Source organism: Petaurus breviceps, unplaced genomic scaffold, assembly GCF_028583685.1.
Source record: "Petaurus breviceps papuanus isolate PSGF00001 unplaced genomic scaffold, PetGlider_PUasm1.0 557, whole genome shotgun sequence".
Taxonomy (NCBI): domain Eukaryota; kingdom Metazoa; phylum Chordata; class Mammalia; order Diprotodontia; family Petauridae; genus Petaurus; species Petaurus breviceps.
In genome coordinates, this window is record NW_027186375.1 from 1 (window position 1) to 22,924 (window position 22,924).

At 36.8% G+C, this 22,924-nt stretch overlaps 1 protein-coding gene across 1 annotated transcript in view; it reads left to right on the plus strand.

Annotated features, from left to right (window-relative positions):
• Nucleotides 1-3,404: 3,404 nt before the first annotated feature.
• MIA3 (MIA SH3 domain ER export factor 3) overlaps nucleotides 3,405-22,924 on the plus strand; it is a 70,498-nt gene continuing 50,978 nt past the window's right edge. The window contains exons 1-4 of the mRNA XM_069102816.1: nucleotides 3,405-3,562; nucleotides 7,492-7,578; nucleotides 12,796-15,688; nucleotides 17,592-17,870. Of these exons, the coding sequence (XP_068958917.1) occupies nucleotides 3,434-3,562; nucleotides 7,492-7,578; nucleotides 12,796-15,688; nucleotides 17,592-17,870 (3,388 nt within the window). The 5' untranslated portion in view covers nucleotides 3,405-3,433. The remainder of the gene's footprint in view (nucleotides 3,563-7,491; nucleotides 7,579-12,795; nucleotides 15,689-17,591; nucleotides 17,871-22,924) is intronic.

Genomic DNA, 22,924 nt, shown 5'->3' on the forward strand with positions numbered 1-22,924 from the left:
AGAGGAGGAGTGGGGGGACACGCGGAGTTGCGGGGCTAGGGGGCGGACAACTGCCTGCGCCCGGGGTCTGTGCCCCGCGGGAGCTGGAGACCGGAGGTCGAACTGGCGCATGGCAACACTTCTAGTTTCAGGGGGCAGAAGAAACCCCCCCTTCCCCTCCCCCCGGTTTTTCTGTTCTTGGGTCTGGGCGTCTCCGCAGCTCCGCCTCAGCCTTGCCACCGCGGCACCCGAGCTCGCCGGCTTCTTCCACTTGTTGCAAGTTTTTTTTTGCCCCCCAATTGAGAGAGGGGAGAGCAGGAGAGACGTCCCATCACCCTTGCCTGAACTACAAGCATGGGCCCTTGGATCACCTCCTTTCCAACATTCCCTCCCTTAGGTGAAGAAACATAACATCTAAGTCCCCTTTGGGCTTTGTCGGTTTTCGAAGCCCAATGTTTATTCTTTACCCTGGAGAAAGTGCCTTCCAGCCCTTCCACTATTAAAAAGATCTCCTTTGCTGCATTTGTGGAACCAGCTGGGTTGCTAGGTTTAAGGTCTCATGGGTTGCTTTTTCCGCCCTCTGAGTATTAGTGGAATTTTTTGCTAGTTAGTTATATTTTGATAAGTGTTTTCGGTTTAGGAAAGGGCAGACCTTTCAAATTACCTGCACATGCATACACACACAATATTTTGTTACCATCAGACATTCTAGTGGAATTGTTTGCTAGTTAGTTATATTTTGAAAAGTGTTTTCGGTTTAGGAAAGGGCAGACCTTTCAAATTACCTGCACATGCATACACACACAATACTTTGTTACCATCAGACATCCTTGATCCTTGTGTGAAACGTTTCCCTCTCCAATAAGGCACAAGGGGAGGTCATATCTTTCACTGTGGAGACCAAAGCATTCGTGCCCTACTCCTGTGATAGACCATTTTAAAGGCAAGGAAGCTGAAGCAGTTAGTTAAAACTGTGTTTCTGGTTTATTTTAAGTTCTGTCACCAGCTCTAAGGGAGTGGAGCTGGGGGAGATAGTCATAAGTAATTTTGAAGAGTTAAAAAACAAAGAATCCACCAATATTACAACCTAAAGCAGCTTTTGTTTCATCCACTTTTGTTTTTGGAAGCTCCAAAATATTCGAGATTCGAGTATTTCTTGTCATTTGTTACTAGTTGTCTTTTGTCTGACAACTCTTGTAACAAATGGATTTGTAACTGGCTGACATAAGTGCCAGAAGAGAAGTTATTTGGCCCTTATAATATGCAAGGATGAACAAGAAAATGGTCTGAAAAGGCTAAGAAGCCCATCATTCACTCTTCATATACGGGTGCCTTAAAAAAAATTCTCATGACTTGAAATACAGAATCATTTATCTCTGGAAGAGAAGTGAGCAGAATCAACATACAACTAAAAGACTTGTGTCAACAAATTGCTAAAAGTTAACCTAGGAACATTGGAAATACATTGAAACTTCCGGGCTTTTCCGTTCTTTCAAGTGACTTCCTTGGAACACATCTAAAACCATGTTACTACATATACATGTCTCATTCCAAAGTATAGTTAGAAATTAATTTATGTAGAACTTCAATGATTTTCTATGCTTAGGAAAGGAACAAAATATTTTCCATTGCCCCCTTTTCATTTAACCACTGTGTAAACATTTCTTGGCTCTTTTTTATACTAGGAAAAAAAAATTTGTGTGCATTTTTAATTTTAGGTTTGGGATTTTTTTCCTTTTTTGTTCAGACCTATGATTTTACTCTTTCTACTAATGTAGATTAGGAAATATGGTCTTAGAGAGTTGCTTGGGACTCTGAGAAGTTAAGGGACTCACTTGCCCAGGGTCTTACAATCATTATTTCTAGAGATGGGATTTTAACCCAGCTCTTCTGATTCAGAGTATGTTTCTCTCACTATATTATGTTGCAAATATGTAAGTATGTTTTGTGACTATATATGCAGTCATGTGTGTATGTATACCAATGTGTATATGCATAGTTATACATATAAACATAAAGCATACATATATATATATACAAAACATACCCATATTTGTAGCATTGTATGTGTATGTGCATTTATACATGTATATCATATATTCATATGTACATATATATATATGTGGAGGGTAACTAATAAAAATTTCAACTCAGATCTGTGTTCCTGCCTGATTTAAATCCTTATTCTTCAGTCTGTTCAGTGTTAGGACAATTTACGGTAAATCCTGTGCCTAACACAATCTCTGTGACCTTAGGCAAGTCACAACCTTTCTGGGTCTCAGTTTACATGTGCAAAATGAGAGGGGCTATCTCTGAGGTCTCTTCCAGCTCCAGATCTACATAACGCTCTGATCTTGTGTCTATTTTTTCCTAAGTGTCAGCCAACAATGAATTTTTTTCATAATGCTGTTTTGATGTCAGTTTCTCTATCTGTTTTATGTTATTGATCAGTCATGTCTGACTCTTTGTGAATCCATTCGCAAATATACTGGAGTGGTTTGCCATTTCCTTCCCCAGCTCATTTTATAGATGAGTAACCAGAGGCAAACAGGGTTAAGTGATTTGCCCAGGATCACACAGCTAGTAAGTGTCTGAGGCTGGATTTAAACTTAGGTCTTCTTGATTCTAGGCCTGGCATTCTATCCACTGTACCACCCAGCCACTTCCTATCTGCTTTGTGGGAGAAAGGAATTTTCCTTCCTTGTAAATTTATTTTGATTAACTTAGTATTCAATGCATTTAAAACTGCTCATTCCTCATAAAAATTTTTTGTTTTAGGCATATTTTTTTCTTATCTCATGATCAAAGTCATAGATATTGGCAAAGACTTGAAAGCTCAAAGGCATTCTTTCCATATAATTTGCCCAGATACAAGGAGTACAGCCTTGCTGCAAATATAATCATTAGTTTTTACTGCTGCATAGTAGGACTTTTGTCCATTTATAGGTAGTGTGACTTCAAATAGTTCAAGATAATTATCCTTTGGGATTTAAGTTCTCTTCACAGCTCAGTTACCAACTCTTTGGGTGGCCTTGGTAAGTCATTTGATCTCAATTTGTCCATCTGTGAAATGAACATTTTTGTAGACATACAATGGAAAAGTCCAGTGATTAGAATATTAGATAGGGAGCTAAAAGTACTATCTAAATGACTTTAATTTTTCTAGGTTTCATTGCCATCCACCCACAGAATGGAATTAGTACTACCTGATGTAAACCTGTCTACCCATCGAGTTGTTATGAATGTTTAAACAAAACAAAACAAAAATCTTAAAAAAAATTCAAAACCTCAAGTGCTATTAAGAACCTTACCGAAGGTGACTCTACTTACAAACAGTGGGAAACAGTTTACATCTACAAAGTGTTCTCAGATTCCCCTTGGAATATAAATACAAATAGAAGTGCGAAGGACTGCTAGTGATGTTTCGACCTCGTCTTTCTTTTCTACAGTGCTGATGTACCGGGGTAGAGCTCTGCAGGATTTCACAGGTCCAGACTGTCGTTTTGTAAATTTCAAAGAAGGGGAAGCTGTGTATGTCTATTACAAATTAGTAGGAATATCACCTGAACTTTGGGCTGGAAGTGTAAGTAATATTTAGCATATTTTCTTTTCTTTTCTTCCCTTTTTATTTCATTACACCATTGTCTTTCAATAACTACATTTCTTTCTTGAGATTCGTTTTTGTTTCTGGCAAAATGTATAACACTGAATTCAGGACTTTGTAAGCCATGAATATTCCATAAGTATTCTAAATTGAGGTGACTAAAAACCTGTAGATAATCTCCTTTATTGCCCTGAGAAATGACAGTTTCCATGTACTTTAAATTTGCCAGGAGTAGCAAAACTTGTTTCTATAAGTTAAGAAGGTTAGCCTATTATATAGTGTTGCAGGATGTGCAAGTTTAAGTAGTTTATTCTTAATGTTTACATTTTCTTTTATAGTGGCTTAGCTAACATTTGTTTATGAAAGGAGGACTTGAGAACTTGTGGCACATAATTATCTGTGTTATTAATAGGTTGTGTCTTTGGAGAGCCTTCAGCATCATTAAAATGGGGGAAGGGACAGGGAAGAAGGAAAATTGAACTTTGACAATCTTTCTCCATCCTGCTTTTTTTTCCTCTTGAAAGGACTTTTAATTGGATTCTATTGTAATTAGCTTCTTTTCAGCCATTTCTTCCCCTCTTCCACCATCACCCTTTCTCCTTTCTCTCCTCCTGTTTCTTCTGAATGTCTTTTACTAGGCTCTGTTCACAGCTACGCATTTCACTAATAACTAGTTTGTTTTAATTTGACCTGACTAATCCATCAAATTGCATATGTATTTTAAAAAATTGATTTGGAAAAAATTTTCAAAGATGTGTCTGACTGTAAGGAATGCTTATGATTTCTCTTAATTTCCTTGTTTATTTGTTGTTGTTTTTTAAAGGATGGTGGATTGAGAGCTTAATATTTTCTCCATACTGAAAGTGTTCTTAGAACTGTTCAAAGAAAAGCATAGTCCCTACTCTAAGGGACTTGAGAGAGAAAAAAATACAAATGGTAATAGGAAAAACACCTTCAGGAAGCAATAGGTATAATTTTTAAAAATAGAATCCTGGGTCTAGGATTTTGAGAAATCCTCTGGTCTAATTCCCAGCTTTTAGGCAGTAATCCATTTAAACTATCTGATATGTATAAACATCTCTTCTATTTAAGACACACAAAGGAGGAAATAAATCTTTAAGGAAAATTGTTCCATAGTGCAGTGGCACTATGCTGGATTTGTAGTTAGAGACTAGTTCCAGTCCCATCTCATCCATGAAACCTTTCTTGATTACCTAACCACAAACTTGTTTAGGGTTTGTCATCTACCACTTTCTCATGTAGTTATTTGTGTATGTATTCGGGGTAGATTAGAAATTCCTGGAAAGCAAGACATGTCTTATATTCATATATTCCTTACATAGTGATTTCAACATAAGAGATGTTCAATAAGTATTTGTTAAATGAATAATTATTTGAGTTCCAATTAGTGTAGAGCATTATACTAGGGCACTGAAGATTTGAGGAATATAGGTGCCTTTGAGAAGCTCTTAGTCTGTTTTCCTTCTCCATGTCTTTTGACAAATGGCCTTTGGTGTAGTTGGGAGTTCATGTATAACAGTGCAGTAGAAAAGTGAGTACAAGTATTCCATATATGGGTTGTAGAAAAAGGGGTTCAGTTAAATCCAAGTTCCTATTACCTGCTAGCACATGATTGAGATGATATATTTCTAAGTTATTTCTACCATGTACTAGTTATTAGTTACTCTGTAGGATATAAAAAAAGTATAAGACATGATCTCTTGCTTTCAAAAGCTTATTATAGCTATGCATGAAACAGTCAAAGAGAAACCCATGGTTAACTACCCAAATGAGTGCTACAGACAGGAAAGATTTTGGTATTTTAGGAGGTGAGAATGGAAATATCATTGTGGACTGAAATAGTTGGAGTAGGTTTTGTGGAGAAAGTAGCAACTGTCCTGGAAAATCCTTTGGATGGAACTTTAGCTAAATATTCTGACTTCTTAGTTTAAACTTCATGACTGCCACTAATTCCTTGTGTGACCTCAAGCAAATCACTTCACATCTTTCTAAACCCCAATTTCTTCATCTGTAAAATTATGGAGACAGGGCTCAATATTCACTAAGGACTCCAGCTCCTAAATCTAATGGTCTTGTGATTCCTGTATTCTTTCTATCCATATAGAGAAGCTAGCATGAATTCCTACAATTCCAATAGACCATGGTTCCCTAACTCACCACCTGAATGTTTTGTTTTGTTTTTGTTTTTGTTTTGCTTTTTGGAGGGCAATTGGGGTTAAGTAACTTGCCCAAGGTTACATGGCTAGTTTTTTTGTGTGGGTGTTCAGTGTCTGAGGCCGGAACTGAACTGGGGTCCTCCTGACTCTGGGCCGGTGCTTTACTCTCTGCGCCACCTACCCGCCCCCCCTACCTGAATGTTTTTATTAAAAACCAACACATCTTTTCCCCTTAAATTTCATCTTATACATATAGGTTCCCTAAAGTCCATATATGAAGGAGCCATGATACTGTTTGCAGAAATCTGCGCTTTGATAGATTCTTTTCAAGCAAGATTAGCTCCTCATTCAATAACATGCCAGGTTGCCCTTTCTATTTTACTTCTTTCACTCTCAGAATTAATGTTACTGACCCACTCTTTTACTGTTTAACATTTTATAGAGTAGCCTGAAAGAGTTATGCTTATTTGTATAGAATTTGGCTTAGAATATTCCTAGTCAACTTTAAGGAAAACTTTCTATTTCTAGTACAGCTTTGGAAAGGAAAAAAATGTTGGCATTGAGAGAAATTCAGAATGTGGCACCTGTAAACCTAATTGCAAATTTCACTAAATCTCTCACTTTCATCCTAACAGTAGCTTGTGCTTAATTCTAGTACCTTCCCCCTGTTGATTATCTCCATTTTATCCTCTCTAGAGCTTGTTTGACTACAGTTGTTTACATGTTTTCTCCCCCATAAGATTGTGAAATTAAGAGAAATTATAAGCATTCCTTCCAGTCAGACACATCTTTCTGAAAATTTTCCCAAATCAGTTTTTTAAAATACATATGCAATTTGATGGATTAGTCAGGTCAAATTAAAACAAACTAGTTACTAGTGAAATGTGTAGCTGTGGACAGAGCCTAGTAGTTAGATTAGTCAAACTAATTGACTGACTTAAGCATTATTTTTCCTATCGTAGCAAAATTACACATTCTGTCTCTATTTCCATTTGGTATTCTCGAGAAAGGTGATACCACCCAGTGTGTAAATATAGGGTTTGCTATTGTCCATGCTTATTATGTTCAGGTGGCAAAATATTAAATATTTTCTTTGCTTAAGTACTTTTTTTTTCCTTTCTAGAAATACTTCCTCCTTCCTTATTTTTGTCATTATCATTAAAGTTTGTTACCTGGACAAGTGAAATTTGTTTTTCCTTATGCTATAGAGGTATAAAGCTGAAAGGTGTTATATAGACCTATCCACTCCTTCTCTTTGGCAGAAAATGTAGGAGGTTCTTTTAAAAGCTTTTAGAATGATGCTTGGGTTCTCATTTTTAAAAAATTTTTCTGAAACCTTTTTTGGGGGAGGGAGGGGCATATGTTAGGAACTCTGACTTTTATGGCCTATCTGCCAGTATTTTATTGTACTATCTAATCTTCATAAAAGCATTCCAGTAGTAATATTGACTTTTAGGCAGTCGTCAGATATTTCTGGTGAGATTATTACTGTGGAATATTTAACTAGTTGGTGATAAGATGATTTTATTTCTGGTGTGTGTGTGTATGTATGCATACACACATTCTTCTTTAATGTCTATACAGCGAGCTACTTTTGATATAGCTACTAAAAGATACTTATATGTTTATGGAAAAGGACACATGACAGTTTTTGTAACCACTACAAGTTTGCTGTTTTTTTCTCTGCAGCACATATTGATATTTCTTTATTTTATTCATTCTTTTGGACAGGTTGGCAGTGTTTTTGGATACTTTCCAAAGGATTTAATTGAAGTAAATCATCAGTATTCTGAAGAAGAACTAGAACTACCAGCAGATGTAAGTAGTGAGTTTTTTTTTGTTGTTCTTAGTTTATAATTATTAAGTAGACCATCTATTTCTGCTAAGTGGATTTTAAAAGACTGTGGTAGTTACTTTCAGCTTGAAAGTAAGAAATCTTAACAGTTTTTGCATCAAATTTTAATTTGTGCCAGAGTATGTTTTTAAATAGAGAATTTTAAAGACCCTGTGACATAAGATATAATCTTTGAAACATAAAAGATTTTTAAGCAGCCGGGTAGCCTATGGACTCTTTCCTTTACATCTGAAATTTCAGTTTAATTCAGCAAGCATATAATGTTTTTCTAGGTATCAGGTGCTGTGCCTAGGCAATGAGGATACAAAAACAAAGTACAAACAGTACCTTTCCTCAAGGAGCTTAATTTCTAGTGAGGAGAAATTTGCATATAAAACATCCAAAATGAAGTATTTTTTGCTGTTTATTAACCTTAAGGCATATATGTCAACCCAGTTTTTCTTTAGAGGGGGGAGGCAATCAGGGTTAAGTGACTTGCTCAGGGTCTTGCAGCTAGTAAGAGTCTGAGGCTAGATTTGAACTTAGGTCCTCTGTTATATCAGTTGTCCCACCTAACTGCCTTTGTCAGTCCATTTTTGCAAACAAATTGATACATTGGTCCATTAAAAATTATTTTTCTCTTGTACACTCTCTTTTCTGACATTGTGACTATAGTAGTAGGCCTTTATCACTTCACATCTAGACTATTATAACAGTCTTCAGGTGAATTTCCTTGATGATTCTCCACTCTTGTCCTCCATTCACCTGTCAAATTGCTCTCCCTAAAGTAAGTGTGATCATGTCAGTAAACTCCCTGAACTCCCTGTTCAGTAAGCTTCAGGCTGACTGTCACCTCTAGCAACAGATATAAAATCTGATTTTTAAGTCCTTCATATCCTGGGCTCTTTCTACTTTTTCCAGTCTTTTTATGCTTTCCCCTCTGTGTACTCTGCAGTCCGGTGATGTTGGGATTCCTTGATGTTCTTTGCAGAAGATACTCTATCTCCAGACCCTGTGCACTTTCACTGGTTGTCCCTCAGCACCTGGAATTCTCTTTCTCCTTATCTCTGCTTCTTGGCATCCCTGGTTTCCTTAAAGTCTCCGTCAAAGTCCCATTCTTTGCAAGTAGCCTCTCTAGTTCTCCTTAAACTTAGTATCTTCTTCCCTTTGACACTATCCGCGATTGCTCCATCTAATTTGTTTGTATGTGGTCGTTTGCCTTTTATCTCTTCTGTTAGACTCTGAGCTTCTTTTTTTCCTGCTGTTGGAGGGGGAGGTAGGGCAGTTGGGCTGAAGTCATTCGCCCCAAGGTCACATGGCCAGTTTTTTGTGTTAAGCTCTGAGGTCATATTTGAGCTCAGGTCCTCCTGGCTGCAGGGCTGGTGCGCCTCCTAGCCCCCGACCCAAGACTGATGGCAGGGACTCCCTTTTGCCTTTCTTGCCCTAGTACTTAGCATAGTGTCTGACTAATTAAGTAGGTCCTTAATTAATGCTTGTTTACCTGAATCGTTGATTTTCTTAAATTGGATGTTAAATAATGCTCTAAAATGGTATTTCAAAATTAAATTAATGTGACATTAAAGTGAATTATGTGCTCTGAGTCGATTCTTCACCCTCCCTCCCACTTGAGCTGACAAGTTGGGTCTCTAAGAGCCAGGATGGCAGCATCTTCACTGAAAATAGCTTACTGGCTCCAATTGCTCTGCATCCTATCATGATTGTCAATGGAGATCAATTTGTCGGTCAGATTTAATGAGCTTTTAGAAAGGGGTATTTATTTACTAAGGTGGTATATAGAACTGCCACGTCATAAGAACAATTGCCATCAAACTATTTTCTCTTCTCAGAAGTCTGTGGCATACTGTCCTATGAGTACAGAGTCAAAGGGAAGCCAGCTCAGACAGAGAGCAAGGGATTTTGTGAGAGCTTTAAATCTGTGTCCATTTTGTCTGTCTGTGGCTCCTAAGAGACACACGGAAGTCTGTTTATTTGGAATTGCTGCTAGGACAGTATTGGAAAAATGGGAAGTCCTCTAGACCCTGAAGTTTATGAGGTTTACCTCTGGTCAAGGGAACAGGAAGAGAATTGAGATCAAGTCCTAGGCCTTTGCTTCTCTGCCACAAAACAGTTCCTTCTCAAGAGTTTAACTGAAATACTCTTTTGTCCTCTCTTGATCAAACCTCTCTGGTCCTGAACCAGCACTCTGGTTTTATACAGGTTCTACAAAGTGTTAACAAGTTTCCTCAGCCAGTTTGTGCAATGGGTGAGGGATTTTTTCCATGTTTATTCCAAAGCCTATGATTGACTGATTAAAAAGATATGTTCTTTCTTGGATAAAGTATAAGGGTATAACATTTTATCTCTTACTTCAAAAGGATTGGGTTAATTTTATTAATTTACTCAATGCCTATTTTTACAGAATAAAGTATTAACCCTGATTTAAGTGATTAAAATATTTGGTAGATTCAGGGGAAGGAAACAGAAAGAGTTTTGGGATTGAAGCCTTGGTTTTCAGTGAATTAAGGCATCATGACCGCTTGCTGGGTCTGATTACCCAATTGATAATACAGTGTAGTTTCCTCCTGCTAATTAATTTTTCTAGAATTTCTAGAGAGCTCAAAAGCTGGTAGCTTTGGCCCATGGCAGAATCTTTTTTTTTTCTTAAGCAATCGGGGTTAAGTAACTTGCTCAAGGTTACACGGCCAGTTATTATTTCTGGGTGTGGTGCTGAGTATCTGAGCCCGGATTTGAGCCAGGTCATCCCGACACTGGAGCCAGTGCTCTTACTCGCTGAGCCACCTGGCCACCCCTAAGCAATTGGGGTTAAGTAACTTGCTCAAGGTTACATGGCCAGGTGTTTCTGGGTGGGTGCTAAGTGTCTGAGCCCAGGATTCGATCTCCAGGTCTTCTCAACACTGGAGCCAGTGCTCTTACTCGCTGTGCTACCTGGCCGCCCCCTATGGCAGAATCTTGGCAGAGGTAGCAGTATAAATGAGGGCTTTGAGCTTTTTTCATCCTCTTACTTCCAATCTTAAGGGTTTTTAGATTGACCTTATTGCAACATGTAGCGCCAAGCACCCCAAGTGTCTTCAGGGTTTGCTGCCAACACAGGTTCTTAGATCTGCTTTGATAAAGGAAAGCAACTCAAAATGGGTTAACAAGCTTACTTTAATCAGTCAAACATGTATCGTTTACCTAGTTCAGGGGAAAAAGGTCAGCACCCCAAACTTCAGAATACACAGGCAGAATTATCAAGTCAGAGAAACAGATCAAGTAGACAGATTTCCAAGCTGTCCAACCATTACATCCATACCAAACAACATCTGGGTTTCAAAGGGGGGGGGGCCCCCTCTGGACATTGGTTAGCCCAGAGTTTCATCAAATCACAGAACACTTCTCAAAGTGAGCCCCAAAACAAAGCTACACTTCAGGGCTTATATAGCCTTCTCCTGGCTCAGAGAATATAACAACCTTATTGACTCACTGGCCAATCAAGAAGTATCTACTGAAAAACAAGCCTCCCACCCCAGGCTCCAGGTGCACTTTAGCCTAGGGGCAGGGAAGATCTTAAGAATTTACATTCCCATTACACAACAACTGCCCCACTTTTAATTGCATGGCAGTTCTATATTTAAATGTGATCCAGGCCGTCTGTAGGTCATAGAGACATGACCTGGGTAGATTGTACTCTGTCAAGCAGTTTAGGCTTCTTAGAGTATTAAATAGAATGGCTGAAAATGCTTTTATTTCCAGTGAAAAGGAGAACTGAGCCAGCACTTTTTCTTAGACACAGGACCAATTAGTCCAGTTGTTAATTGAAGCCATTAGCTCTGCAACATCAAAATAAAGAGCTTCCAATTTAACTCAGCATAGACTTTTATGCTTGGTGACCTCTGTGCAGAGAACTTAGAAAAACAAGTTGGCAAATTGGGTTTAGTAGTAAGGATTTGAGAAAAAGAACAAAGACACAGACTAGACAGATTCATCTTGCCCTATGCATAATAAATACTTTCATTGAGAGACTCACTTGGAGAGGCCCTTGTTTTACTAAGAAAAGGAAATCGAGGCCCATGCAGGGGAAATGACCCCCTGAGTAGTCATAAAAACAAAGACTTTCTTTGAGAAAAGGAATGTATTAATTATATTTTAATGGATAGGAAGCTTGTCATTACAGGTGTGGGCATCATTCTGAATCACTTATCTGTACATTTAGACTACCAGCTTGTTAGAGCCAAGATCAGGTTTAATACAAAGCTAAAAGAAAGAATAAAAATAAGAAAGGATTAGGCATTTTAAAGCTAATAAAATTAATTGGAAAAAATTTTAAAATATGCAATTCATTTAAATTCAATACTTGCTCAGCTTTTTACTTAGGGGTAACAATAGCATGGATAAAATAAAATTCACAAATAGACATAAAATTTATTTAAAATGAATACAAATGACTCCAGGTTGTTTCAGGGTTTATCCCTCAACAAATCTCATTTTCTAATACTTATTGACATAATTAAGTAGGAAAGAACTTCTGACATTATTCACTATTTCTTTTTACTTTAAATTTTCTATGTAGCCTTCATCTCAATAAAAGGTCCTTTAAGTAAACATTATTATCTTTGCTAACCCAGGGAAAATAAGAACTAGAATGACAGATTCTGTTGATTTCTGGCATGAAGTGGAAGATATGTAAGCATATTTAAGAAGACAAGTTGAAAGGAAAGTTAGTGTCTCAGCTTCTCCTGAGTCAGAGCTTCATGAAATAGTTTGCTCATTTTGTTTGAAGGGAATTCCTAGACCATCAGATATGACTTTTTAAATATAAGTACAAAATTCATTAAAAAATAAACTATTGAAATCTAAGACAATTCCAAAAGACATGATGGCAAATGCTATCCACATCCAGAGAAAGAACTATGGAGTCTGCATACAGATCAATCTCTTTTTGTTGTCATTTTTTGAAATATGTTTAATATGATCTTACATGTATAGCCCATATCATCCTAGGAAGGAGAGGGGAGTGGGGGGGGGATTTAGAACTCAAAATCTTATAAAAGCAAATGTTGAAAACTAAAAATAAATACATTTTTTAAAATGAATTATTGATAAGCCACTTTAATATGTATAACCAAGAGTTGACTATGCTATAGGACTCAGGATGTGTGTTAAAGATGGTTTGACACAATAGCATATTCTTTCCTTTTCAGGAAACAGATTTTGTTTGTTTTGATGGAGGAACAGATAATTTTGACAACTATGATGTTGAAGATCTTTTAGGATTTTTGGGAGAAACTGTGAGAGACAAAGGAGAAGATGAATTGAACATTTTAGGACCTGAAAGCTCTGAGACACCTACAGAAGAAATGGAAGAGGAGAATCCTAAGAAGATAAATGTCAAAAAACATCTTGAGGTATCCAAGGATGGCAGTGATGAGCCTGAAACAGCAGTGGACAACAAAGTTCTTGCAAATTCAGAAGAAAACAGCTTACCTTCTGAAAATACTAAGACTCTAGAGGAAGAATTTGAAACACAAAGCCCCCCAGTCCATGTAAATAGTCATGCAGATAATCCCCAGGGAAACCAACCTTCTCTTGAGCCCTTAGAAGAAATGCTGCAAGACAAATTAAAAGTGCCAGAGAGTGAGAATGCCAAAAACACTAATATTTCTCAGCTTTCTAAGGACTGGGAGGAGATTGATGCCTATAAACTTTTGAAGAAGGAAATTAATTTGGATTTGAAAACAAAATTTGGCTCAACTGCAGATGCACTCGTATCTGATGATGAAACAACCAGGCTTGTTACTTCATTAGAAGATGAGTTTGATGAGGAATTGGACATTGATGATTCCAAACTTGAGGAAGAAGACAGAGATAGCTTTGATGAACTGCCTTTACTAACTTTTAGAGATGGAGAAGATGGGAAAATGTCAGGGAAGACAGTAGTTGAGAAATATTCAACAGGTGATAATCTGTATATTGAAGGAGATACTGATGAAATAGCTCAGCCAAGGACTGGTGAAAAGAATGATAAAAATATACTGAAAACCTTAGGCGATACTATTTTCTCTATTGTTGGTGGAGGTGAAGAAGAAAAAGATGCCACAGATTTGGATGACTCTGATTTAGATGAAGAAAAGGTAGAGGATAATGAAAAAGTCCTAACCAGTAAATGGGAAGAAGACAACACTCCTTTGACTATAGAAGTGCCTGTATCAAATCATGACACAAACCTAGAAGATACCCTTGAAATTGGCTCAGAAATTGAAATTAAGGAAAAAACTGAGGGAATGCAGTCATCTAAGGTGGAATTCATGAAGAATGGAATGGAATTAGGAGATGAGGACATTTCTATAGAAAGCCCTACTCATGAAATTGGCCTTAAAAGTAATAATCCAGCTGAAATAAAAGAAGACACTTTAAAATCACCATTTCATGATGTGGAAGGTGACCTAAAAGGAACCATTATTCACCAGATCACAAAAGGGGAACTCCATGAAGAAAAGTCTGGAGAGCAGGTTTTAGATGACAATTTAGAGAGTGATTTTGTACATAAAACTCTCAGGAAGAAAATGAAAGAGAAAAATACTGAACAGAAATCTATAAATATTAAACCACTGTTGGAAGATGAACAACTAAATGCATCCAAAGAAAATGTGGATATTATAGATATTTCAGAAAATGAAGATGAGCAGGAAAAGTTCCCAGTGAATATGCAAGGAAAGGAATCTACACAACCAGCTGTGCTTAAAATTAAAAATCAAGTCAACATTTCTGTAGATCAAACTGATTTACCAAGAGAAAAGGTAGAGGAGAATATTATGTTGGAAGAAAATTTACTGGACCAGCAGGAAAAAGATATGGAAACTGAGATTAGCAAGCAGCTGGATGAAAAGATAAGGCATTCAGAAAGAGAGATTCGAGAACAACTTTCCAAAGATGGAAGCAAAGAAATGGAGAGCACACAGAGTAAGGACAAAGATATTCCTAAGGATGTAGAAATAAATTATTTCAAAGAAAATGTGGGCCAACATCCCCTTATCATAGAGACAACAGAATTCCAAACAGAAAAAGCAGAAGCTGAAAGCGATGACTTCTACATAGCTGAGGACTTGTTAGAAGATGAAAATGCTGTAAGCGCTGCTGCTAGTGGCCAGAGCAGTAAGATAAATGTTGATGTGCAGATGAGAGAAAAAGGTACTTCGGGAGTCACTAATCTGGTTCATGCCATGCAAGATACCAAAGAGAAAACAAGTGTGATTTTGGAAACTGAGGGAATAGATAGTAGCTTGCAAGGGTCGGGCAATAATATGCCCAAAGGGGTAACTGCAAAGGTTGGAGAATCTGTTAAAATAGCTAGAGGGCAGCAAGAAAAGAATCCCCTTGAAAAGGCTAAAAACCCCACATCCTCCGCAGTTAGTGACTCTTTTGGCAAGGATGAAAATCAGGTTCAAGATTTAGCTGAAGAGACAGACTATTTTGAAAAAGAAGATGGTCTGAAAAACAAAAAAGACTTCAGTTACACAGAGAGGTCTTGGTTAGATGATTTTTTCCAAGAGGACATTGAACATTCACAGAATTTCACTGATCCAGAAAGCCAAATAAATCAGCAATCTGATTCTACAGAGCTTGAAGATCACCTCTTCTATAAAAAAACTGTAAAGTCAGAATATAGTGACACAATAAAGCAACTGCCTATCATTAAGGGCTTTCTCGATGAAAAACGAGTGGAAAGATTAAAAAAGTACCTTGGGCCTCAGAATGTCCTGCTAATGGAATCCACATTCCATGATATGGAAAGTAAACTGCAGTTTGCCCAAAAGGAGAGCCTGGCATATAATATGGAAAAAGCCCTGGATGACGTCTTTCGCTCTTCAGAGTCAGATATCCTTGATATGGTGGAGAAAATGTTAGATTCAAGAGTGACAGAAAACAAGGAACTGGGCATGAAGGACATAGACATGTTTGATGAGGAGGCTGCTCTGTTGGATGATATTCAGGACCTGATCTATTTTGTCAGATACAAACACCCTTTGGTAGAAGAGAGTGTACCACTAGCAGCTTCTGCACCTCCAGAAGACAGTTCTAAGGTGCCTCTTGCAGGTAAAACACAAATCTGTTATTTTCTTGAGTTAGGCTGCTGGATAAAAGTGGTTATGTCCTTTCTAGAATCCAATGCGAGGCATATTTTTCTGTGCCTAACCTATATGAGACCACCTTGGTCTGTTTAGGAAAGAGTGCATGACGTTTCAATATTCTAAGAACAGCTGTTCATTTATTTCCGTCTCTTTGACCTAAATTCCCTTTTCCCATTTATCTCCATGGCAATTGGATATTATTATTATTTAAAAATAAGTGTTATTGATGGCTTTTGTTTTTAATCACAGTCATCTCTAAATATACCATCCCTATTCTTCTGTATTGAGCCCCACATTATGGCAACAACAGGAACAGTTAAGGAAAACAAAACATTGACCATTTCTGATATGTATGACCTTCTTCCCTAGTGACCTTCCCTATGACCTTCTTCCATCACTCTGTCAAAAGAAGGGAAGTGTATTTTATTCACATAGTTATTGTTAATGATAATAGCTAATATTTTATATAGTACTTTAAATTTTAGAAAGCATATTTCTCATCGTGAAAATAGTACAGATATAATTCTCATTTTACAGATATGGAAATTGACTCAGAGATGTTAGAAGCCGACAGACTTTTGGGGGCATTTCATCTTCCTGAGCCTCAGTTTCCTCATCTGTAAAATGAGAGTAAGCCTCTAGAATTTGATACTAAGTGATTTGCCTAAGATCACAAGCTAATAGGTGTCAAAGCTAGGACTGAACTCTATTGACTTGAAATTCACTGTTTTTTCCCATTACACCATACTACATCTCCAGCATGGTATTACTGTTCTCAACAGCAAGGGTAATAACTAAGTTACTGAGGATATGATGAATATTATACCCTCCAAAAAATACTTTGGAATAAAAGTTTCTGTATAAAAATTATTCATTTCAACTGCTTTATTACCTATTGAGTCATAAGGAATAGGTATATCAGAAAATTACTAAAATTCACTGTTATTCTCCCTTCCTCCCCTTCCCCCATCCTTCATATTAATTTCAACCTATTATTGTACCTCCTTTCTTAACAAATTGCATAGTTCTATTAAATAGTTAAATGCACTGGTTTGGCTTATCATGCTCATCTTTGGGCATTGGTTATGGGTTATAAGTACAAAGAGTGCCCTCGATAATTTCTTCAAGTTATTCTTACTCCACTAAGCTTTTAGGAGAGGAAATAATTTTTTTTGGCGGGGGGGCAAGGCAATGGGGGTTAAGTGCCTTGCCCAGGGTCACAGAGCTAATAAGTATCAAGTGTCTGAAGTCACATTTGAAATCAGGTCCTTCTGACTCCAGCGCCAGTGCTCTATCCCCCTGTGCCCTCTAGCTGTCCCGAGGGATCAATTTTCTAAAAGCACTTCTGTGAGCATAGGAATAATTTTTTAAGCATGCTTAGGATGCTTTTAAGAATGCTTAGGGGGGTGGCCAGGTAGCACAGTGAGTAAGAGCACCAGCCCCAGAGTCAGGATGACCTGGGATCAAATCCAGGCTCAGATACTTAGCACCACACCCAGAAATAACTGGCCGTGTAACCTTGAGCAAGTTACTTAACCCCAATTGCTTTAAAAAAAAAAAAAGAATGCTTAGGAGAATAAAACAGAAATGTATCAAGGTTCCAAAGATAAAATTATATGCGTATTCTGGGAGATACTGAGAAATCCATATGTTCAAATATATGATTAAGCTCAGTCCTAACTTTCCCAGGAAGAAATTTATTCTCCATATTGTAGCATAAACAACAAATTAGCATATTTGAGGGGAGAGTAACATAACTACGAAGATTTAATTTTAACAGGTAAGTAATAAGGTTATGTAAATCTATAAAATATTCGGAACCATATACTGTGGCTTACTAAACAGCAGCATAAATATGGACATTTTAGTATTTCCTGTAGATGAAATAACAGAACCCAAAGGAGACCAGGGAAGAAAATTTGCAGTGAATGAAGAGGATACATTTGCACCAGAGGAAAACAAGAGGCCACCAGAGAATATAGAAATAAAAGTTCATAAAGTGGAAGTACCCGAGGAAGATATGGACATCTCAGAAAAGGATGATCTTTTGGATTCAGGAGAGATCAGAGATGTCAGTGACTCAGAAGGTGGATTACCAGTTGCAGTGTCTTTACCAGACGAAAGTACTGGGGAAGATTTGGCTGGAGGTAAGACCTGCTCATTTTTATTTTTAAAATATTAACTTTTCTTCAGAAAATATCTCATGTGCATCACAGACAAGATTTTCATGGCAAATATAGTAAAACGGTTTTGTTGTCAAAGGGAGACAAAATTCAATGAATATGTTTTACATGTTCTAAATAATGTGAGAGAAACTCATTCATACCCCAATTTAAGACAATTTCATGTTAAAAAAAAACTGAACTAAAATGGACCTTGATTAAGAACTTCGTTAAGTTCTAAAATTAGAATTTGATTATTGGTTAATTCTTTGGTAATAACAACCCATGAAACATATAAAAATACAAAGTATCCATCACTCCTGTGTGGCAGAGTGATAAAAGGGAGCAGAGGTTGCTAAGAATCACATGGATTTTTTTTTTTAATATGATCTATAAACATTAGTGTATATGTAGGTTACTTGAAATGTAAGAGCCTTGTCCTCTGACTAAGTAGACTTATTACTGGAAGTCCTGGGTCATACTAATCTTCACATTCTCTCTGTAAATGAAACCAGAAGACTAAAAGGCAGCATGAAATGGTTCACAAAGTTTACTTGGGGAGGCAAACAGAGAATTTGGCAGAACTGCCAGCAGATTCCCATTTTGTTGGAATATTTGTGATACAAACATTTGTAAAAAGGCCCCCATAAAGATAATTTTGTCACTAAGGGCCTCCAAATTAACAGTATATATTTTAATACTCAGTGACTTTGATATCAGTAGAAAAGGTTGTAAAATATGGCTCAGGAATAAGAAATGTAAGAGGTCATAGGTTTATAATCTACACAGAAGCTCTTCATATATGTATAATGAATATTTTCTTCAAGAAGAGAGTTGAGAGGTATTGAACAAAGTGATCATTGGATGTCATCACAACAAATTAAGTTGATTATACTCTAACAGAAAGGAAATATATGTTTACTAATATGAAAGCCATTGACTTTTTCCAGTAAAAAGCAAAATCAATATCAGATTAGAAGAAAAACTAAAAAGGAGAAATATGGCATATAATGAAAACATCTCTAGTTTTATCTATTTAAAGAAGATATTTATGCCAAATAATGGAAAATAGATGAAAGCAGAGATATCAGCACCGATTACTGCCATTTTCTGAGGGAATTTAACCAATGGAAATCAATAGACACAATGTAGAGACCAAAAGATTCTGGAAACCACTTTGCCAAGTGGAGAGATATGACAGGTGAGTAACATAGAATATAAAATTGATTGTAAAATGATAAGTAGGAGAGTGGTGGGAAATGAGTATAGTACTGCCTCATTAAATAACAAGAAGCAGTAACAAGGAAAATACATTTATCAAAAGTTTGGTAATACAATTGAGCCAGATTATTCCAAGAGTATTTAATGATGAAATTGGAAGAACAAAAGCCAAAAAAAGGAAAAAAGATCTTTCAAGATTGATATACAACAGTTCTTTTTGCCATCAAGTATAGTGGACCTGCCACATTTTGTCTCAGCATTACATTCTCTGATATAGGAAGTAGAAAATGGTACTTAAGAAAATAAGGATGGAAAGTAAATTCGAATATGCAAAGCAGGTCCATGCAGGAGGTGACATAACTTTAAAGAAGTAGGCAGGAGAAATTGAGAGATTAATTGCCAAGATATCTGAAAAAGATATCAAAGACTTGGGAGAAAGTTACAGATGTTAAATACTTTCCCCCAAAAGTTATAGATGTTAAATACTTCCCCAAAAAGAAAATATCAATAATTATTAACTCGTATTTCTAGTTTCCTATTTATTTTTGCTGTTTTAAAATTTATCTTAATGAAAGTACTCTCAAGGGTATCCTTGATAAAGCCATGAGAAGTAGTCTTTTTTAAGTGATGTTCTATATCACAGAAAATTTTTACAGAAAAATATCCACTGTTGTGGAGAATATGTGATTTTTAACCCTGATGAAAAAAAGATTGCTTCTAGATGAACGAGTGAATGAATCAACGAACAAATGAATGAAAAAACATTTATTAAGAGCTTGCTATGTGATGAGAACTGTTCTAAATGCTGGGGATATAAAGAGAAAAAGTAAGATAGGTACTGTTCTCAAGGAACTCATGCTTTATTTGGGGGCGACAGCACATAAAATAGTTGAGCTGCAAGGTCAGTGGAAAGGTATGGAAGTCTTAAGGGTGCAATGATTGGATTTATGGCAAGGCCCAGGGATTCTTCAATTGTATCAGAAGGTAAGATGGCAGCATCCGGGGGTCTGTAGGCTATAGTGACAAACCCAATGCAAGGCCCAGAGGACCTTAGGACATGATAGGGCAGATGGTAAGGTCTGGTGATCCTCCATTGGTGACTCCTTGTTCATCTAAGCTTCTTCCTGCCCAGCAGCCCAGAATGAGATTCTAGGTAGCCTGGGAGTTGGAGGAAAGGTTGAATAGAAAGCAAGGGGGAAGGGTCAGGGCCTCCAGATACTCCTGTTTATGATATTATGCTTATTGATCATGCCCCAAATCTGCAGAGCCTTCTGCATGAGAGTCATAATTACCTAAGACTTCAACCTAAGTATTTATTCAGAAAAAACTAAGTGACTGTAGAATGCCTATTGTCTTGGCTGTGATGTGCAATTGAAAGGATAGCATAAACCATGGTCTATGAATATATTGGACTTAGAATAACTGAACTGAATAGGAAGAACAGGCTCCATTGCATTTGGAAAATTGTACAGTGCTTTTAATGACTTCAAGCTTTTCCCTGAAACAAAGGCCCATTTTTAACAATGCTGATATTTTTCTGATAATGTCATGTGGCTTCAAGTCACAGTCTTTCAAGAATTAAAGTTGCAGATCACTCAGAGCATAATGGAGAGACATGCATAGTGGGTATGAGTTGGCTGCAACGTATGAATACAAGTTAAGGACTGCACAGAAGAGGAGGCAGAGAGATATACCAAGATATACCTCAGGAAGAGAGGAGGCAGGCCAGCCAAGTCAGGAGAGCAAAGATAACCACTGGACAGCCTGGGTGTGTTCTGTTGTTACCTATGCAAAAGCAAGAGCTATAAAGGAAGCTCTTCCCAGTAAGTCTCTTGTGGAGGATTTATTTGGAAGACATGAACAAGAATCACACATGATGTGTGATTAATAATAATAAATAGCTAACATTTATATAGCACCTTGTATGTGCCAGGTACTATAGTAAGTGCTTTGCAAGTATTATTTTTTTTGATTCTCTCAACAATCCTTGGAGGGTAGGTGCTTTTATTATTCCCCATTTTATAGATGAGGAAACCGAGGCAAGCAGAGACTAAGTGACTTTCCAGGGTCAAACAGCTAGTAAGTGTCTAAGGTCAAACTTGAACTCGGGCCTTCTTGACTCCAGATCCAGTGTTTTTATTCATTGTGCCACCTAGCTGCCTCTCATCCACATACCTTTATATATTGCATGTGGATGAGTTGCAGTTTCTGTACCATTGAATAGGAAATGGATCCACCCAAGGATTGAAGTATTCAACTTGCAACAGAATCATTTATTTTACAAAAGGATTAGTCAAAGGGTTCTTTTAAATATCAGGCCCTTCTGGAACAATTACATTTTATGATATATTTTTTTGATTCCATATATACAAAACTTTTCTGGAAATATCTACCAAAAGAGTATGCTTCTGATGATGATTTTTTTTGAAGTTGCAGGCTTATTGGGCAGGGATTGTTATCTCCTCTGCATAGTCTCTAGTTTGCATAATTAATACCTAATGTATTTTGATCATTCATAGGAAGAATATTTAAACGAGGTAACATGTAGAGTGCTCTGTAAATCATAAAGTACTATAAAAATGTTAGCTATTATTATTCATCATAATAAAGGAATATAAGTATGGGAATAGAGCATTTGTATGAACAGAGACAAATTCTTATTGAGCAGTCCATGCTTAATAAATCTTTGTCAAATGAATAGTTAGTGTTGAATTCTCTCCAACACCCAATTTAACTCTGAGGGTGCTTGGAACTTTGAAAAATTGAACAAGTGTAAATTCACTTTAAGAAAAAAATACAAAATATAAATTTATCATTCCCCGCCTACAAGAAATTCAAGATTGTTCTTCAGCTTTGTAACTTTTAATTTCTTTTTTTTTATTATTTTTTATTTTTAAATTTTTTTCCTCCTATCCCACCTCCCACTTGTTCTATTCTCTACTTTGATCCTGTCCCTTTTCAAAAGTGGGTGCTTCCAACTTCCCTCCCCCCCCAGCCTGCCCTCCCTTCCATCATCCTACCTCTCATCCCCTTCCCCTTACTCTCCTGTAGAGTGAGATACCCTATTTAGTGTGTATGTAATTTCCTCCCCAAGCCAAATTCAATGAGAATAAGTTTGACCCATTCCCTTTTGCCTTCCTATTCTTCCCCTCCATTGTAACCATTTTCCCTTGCCTCTTCTATGTGAGATAATTTACCCCCTTCTGTCTCTCCCCATCTCCTCTCATTATATTCCTCTCTCACCTCTTAATTTCACCTTTTAAGTATCATCCCTTCCTATTAAATTGGTCCTGTGCCCTCTATCCATGTATACCTGTATACATATATACACACATTCACATATGTATTCATACACCCATATACCCTCCTATATATATGTATGTATATATGCATATATATACATTTCTATTCCCTTCAACTATTCTCATACTGTAACTTTTAATTTCTAACAAAAGGCTCCTTTATAAAGCAATTCACTTTAAGATTCATTTACATAATGAACTCTTCTACTGCATTTAATAAATTCATACCTTAATTTTTTTTAAAAATTCATATTTTAAAAAATTTAATATTTAAAAATTAAAAAAACCACATGCCAGTTTTAGAGACTTAGTTGTTGTGAAAAACAAGATGAGGTTTGACATAGGAAAAGGAAAATTAATATCTTGTCTTTGAGCTAGACTAATCTCTTATTCTGTATAAAAATTGAAATTTTTGTGTGTGTACTGTGGTTCAAGGTTAAGATGTATCAGAATGTAGGATAATTTTATTTAGGACTGTCTCAGATATGTAGGTATTTTGGAAAATTCAATTGAAAT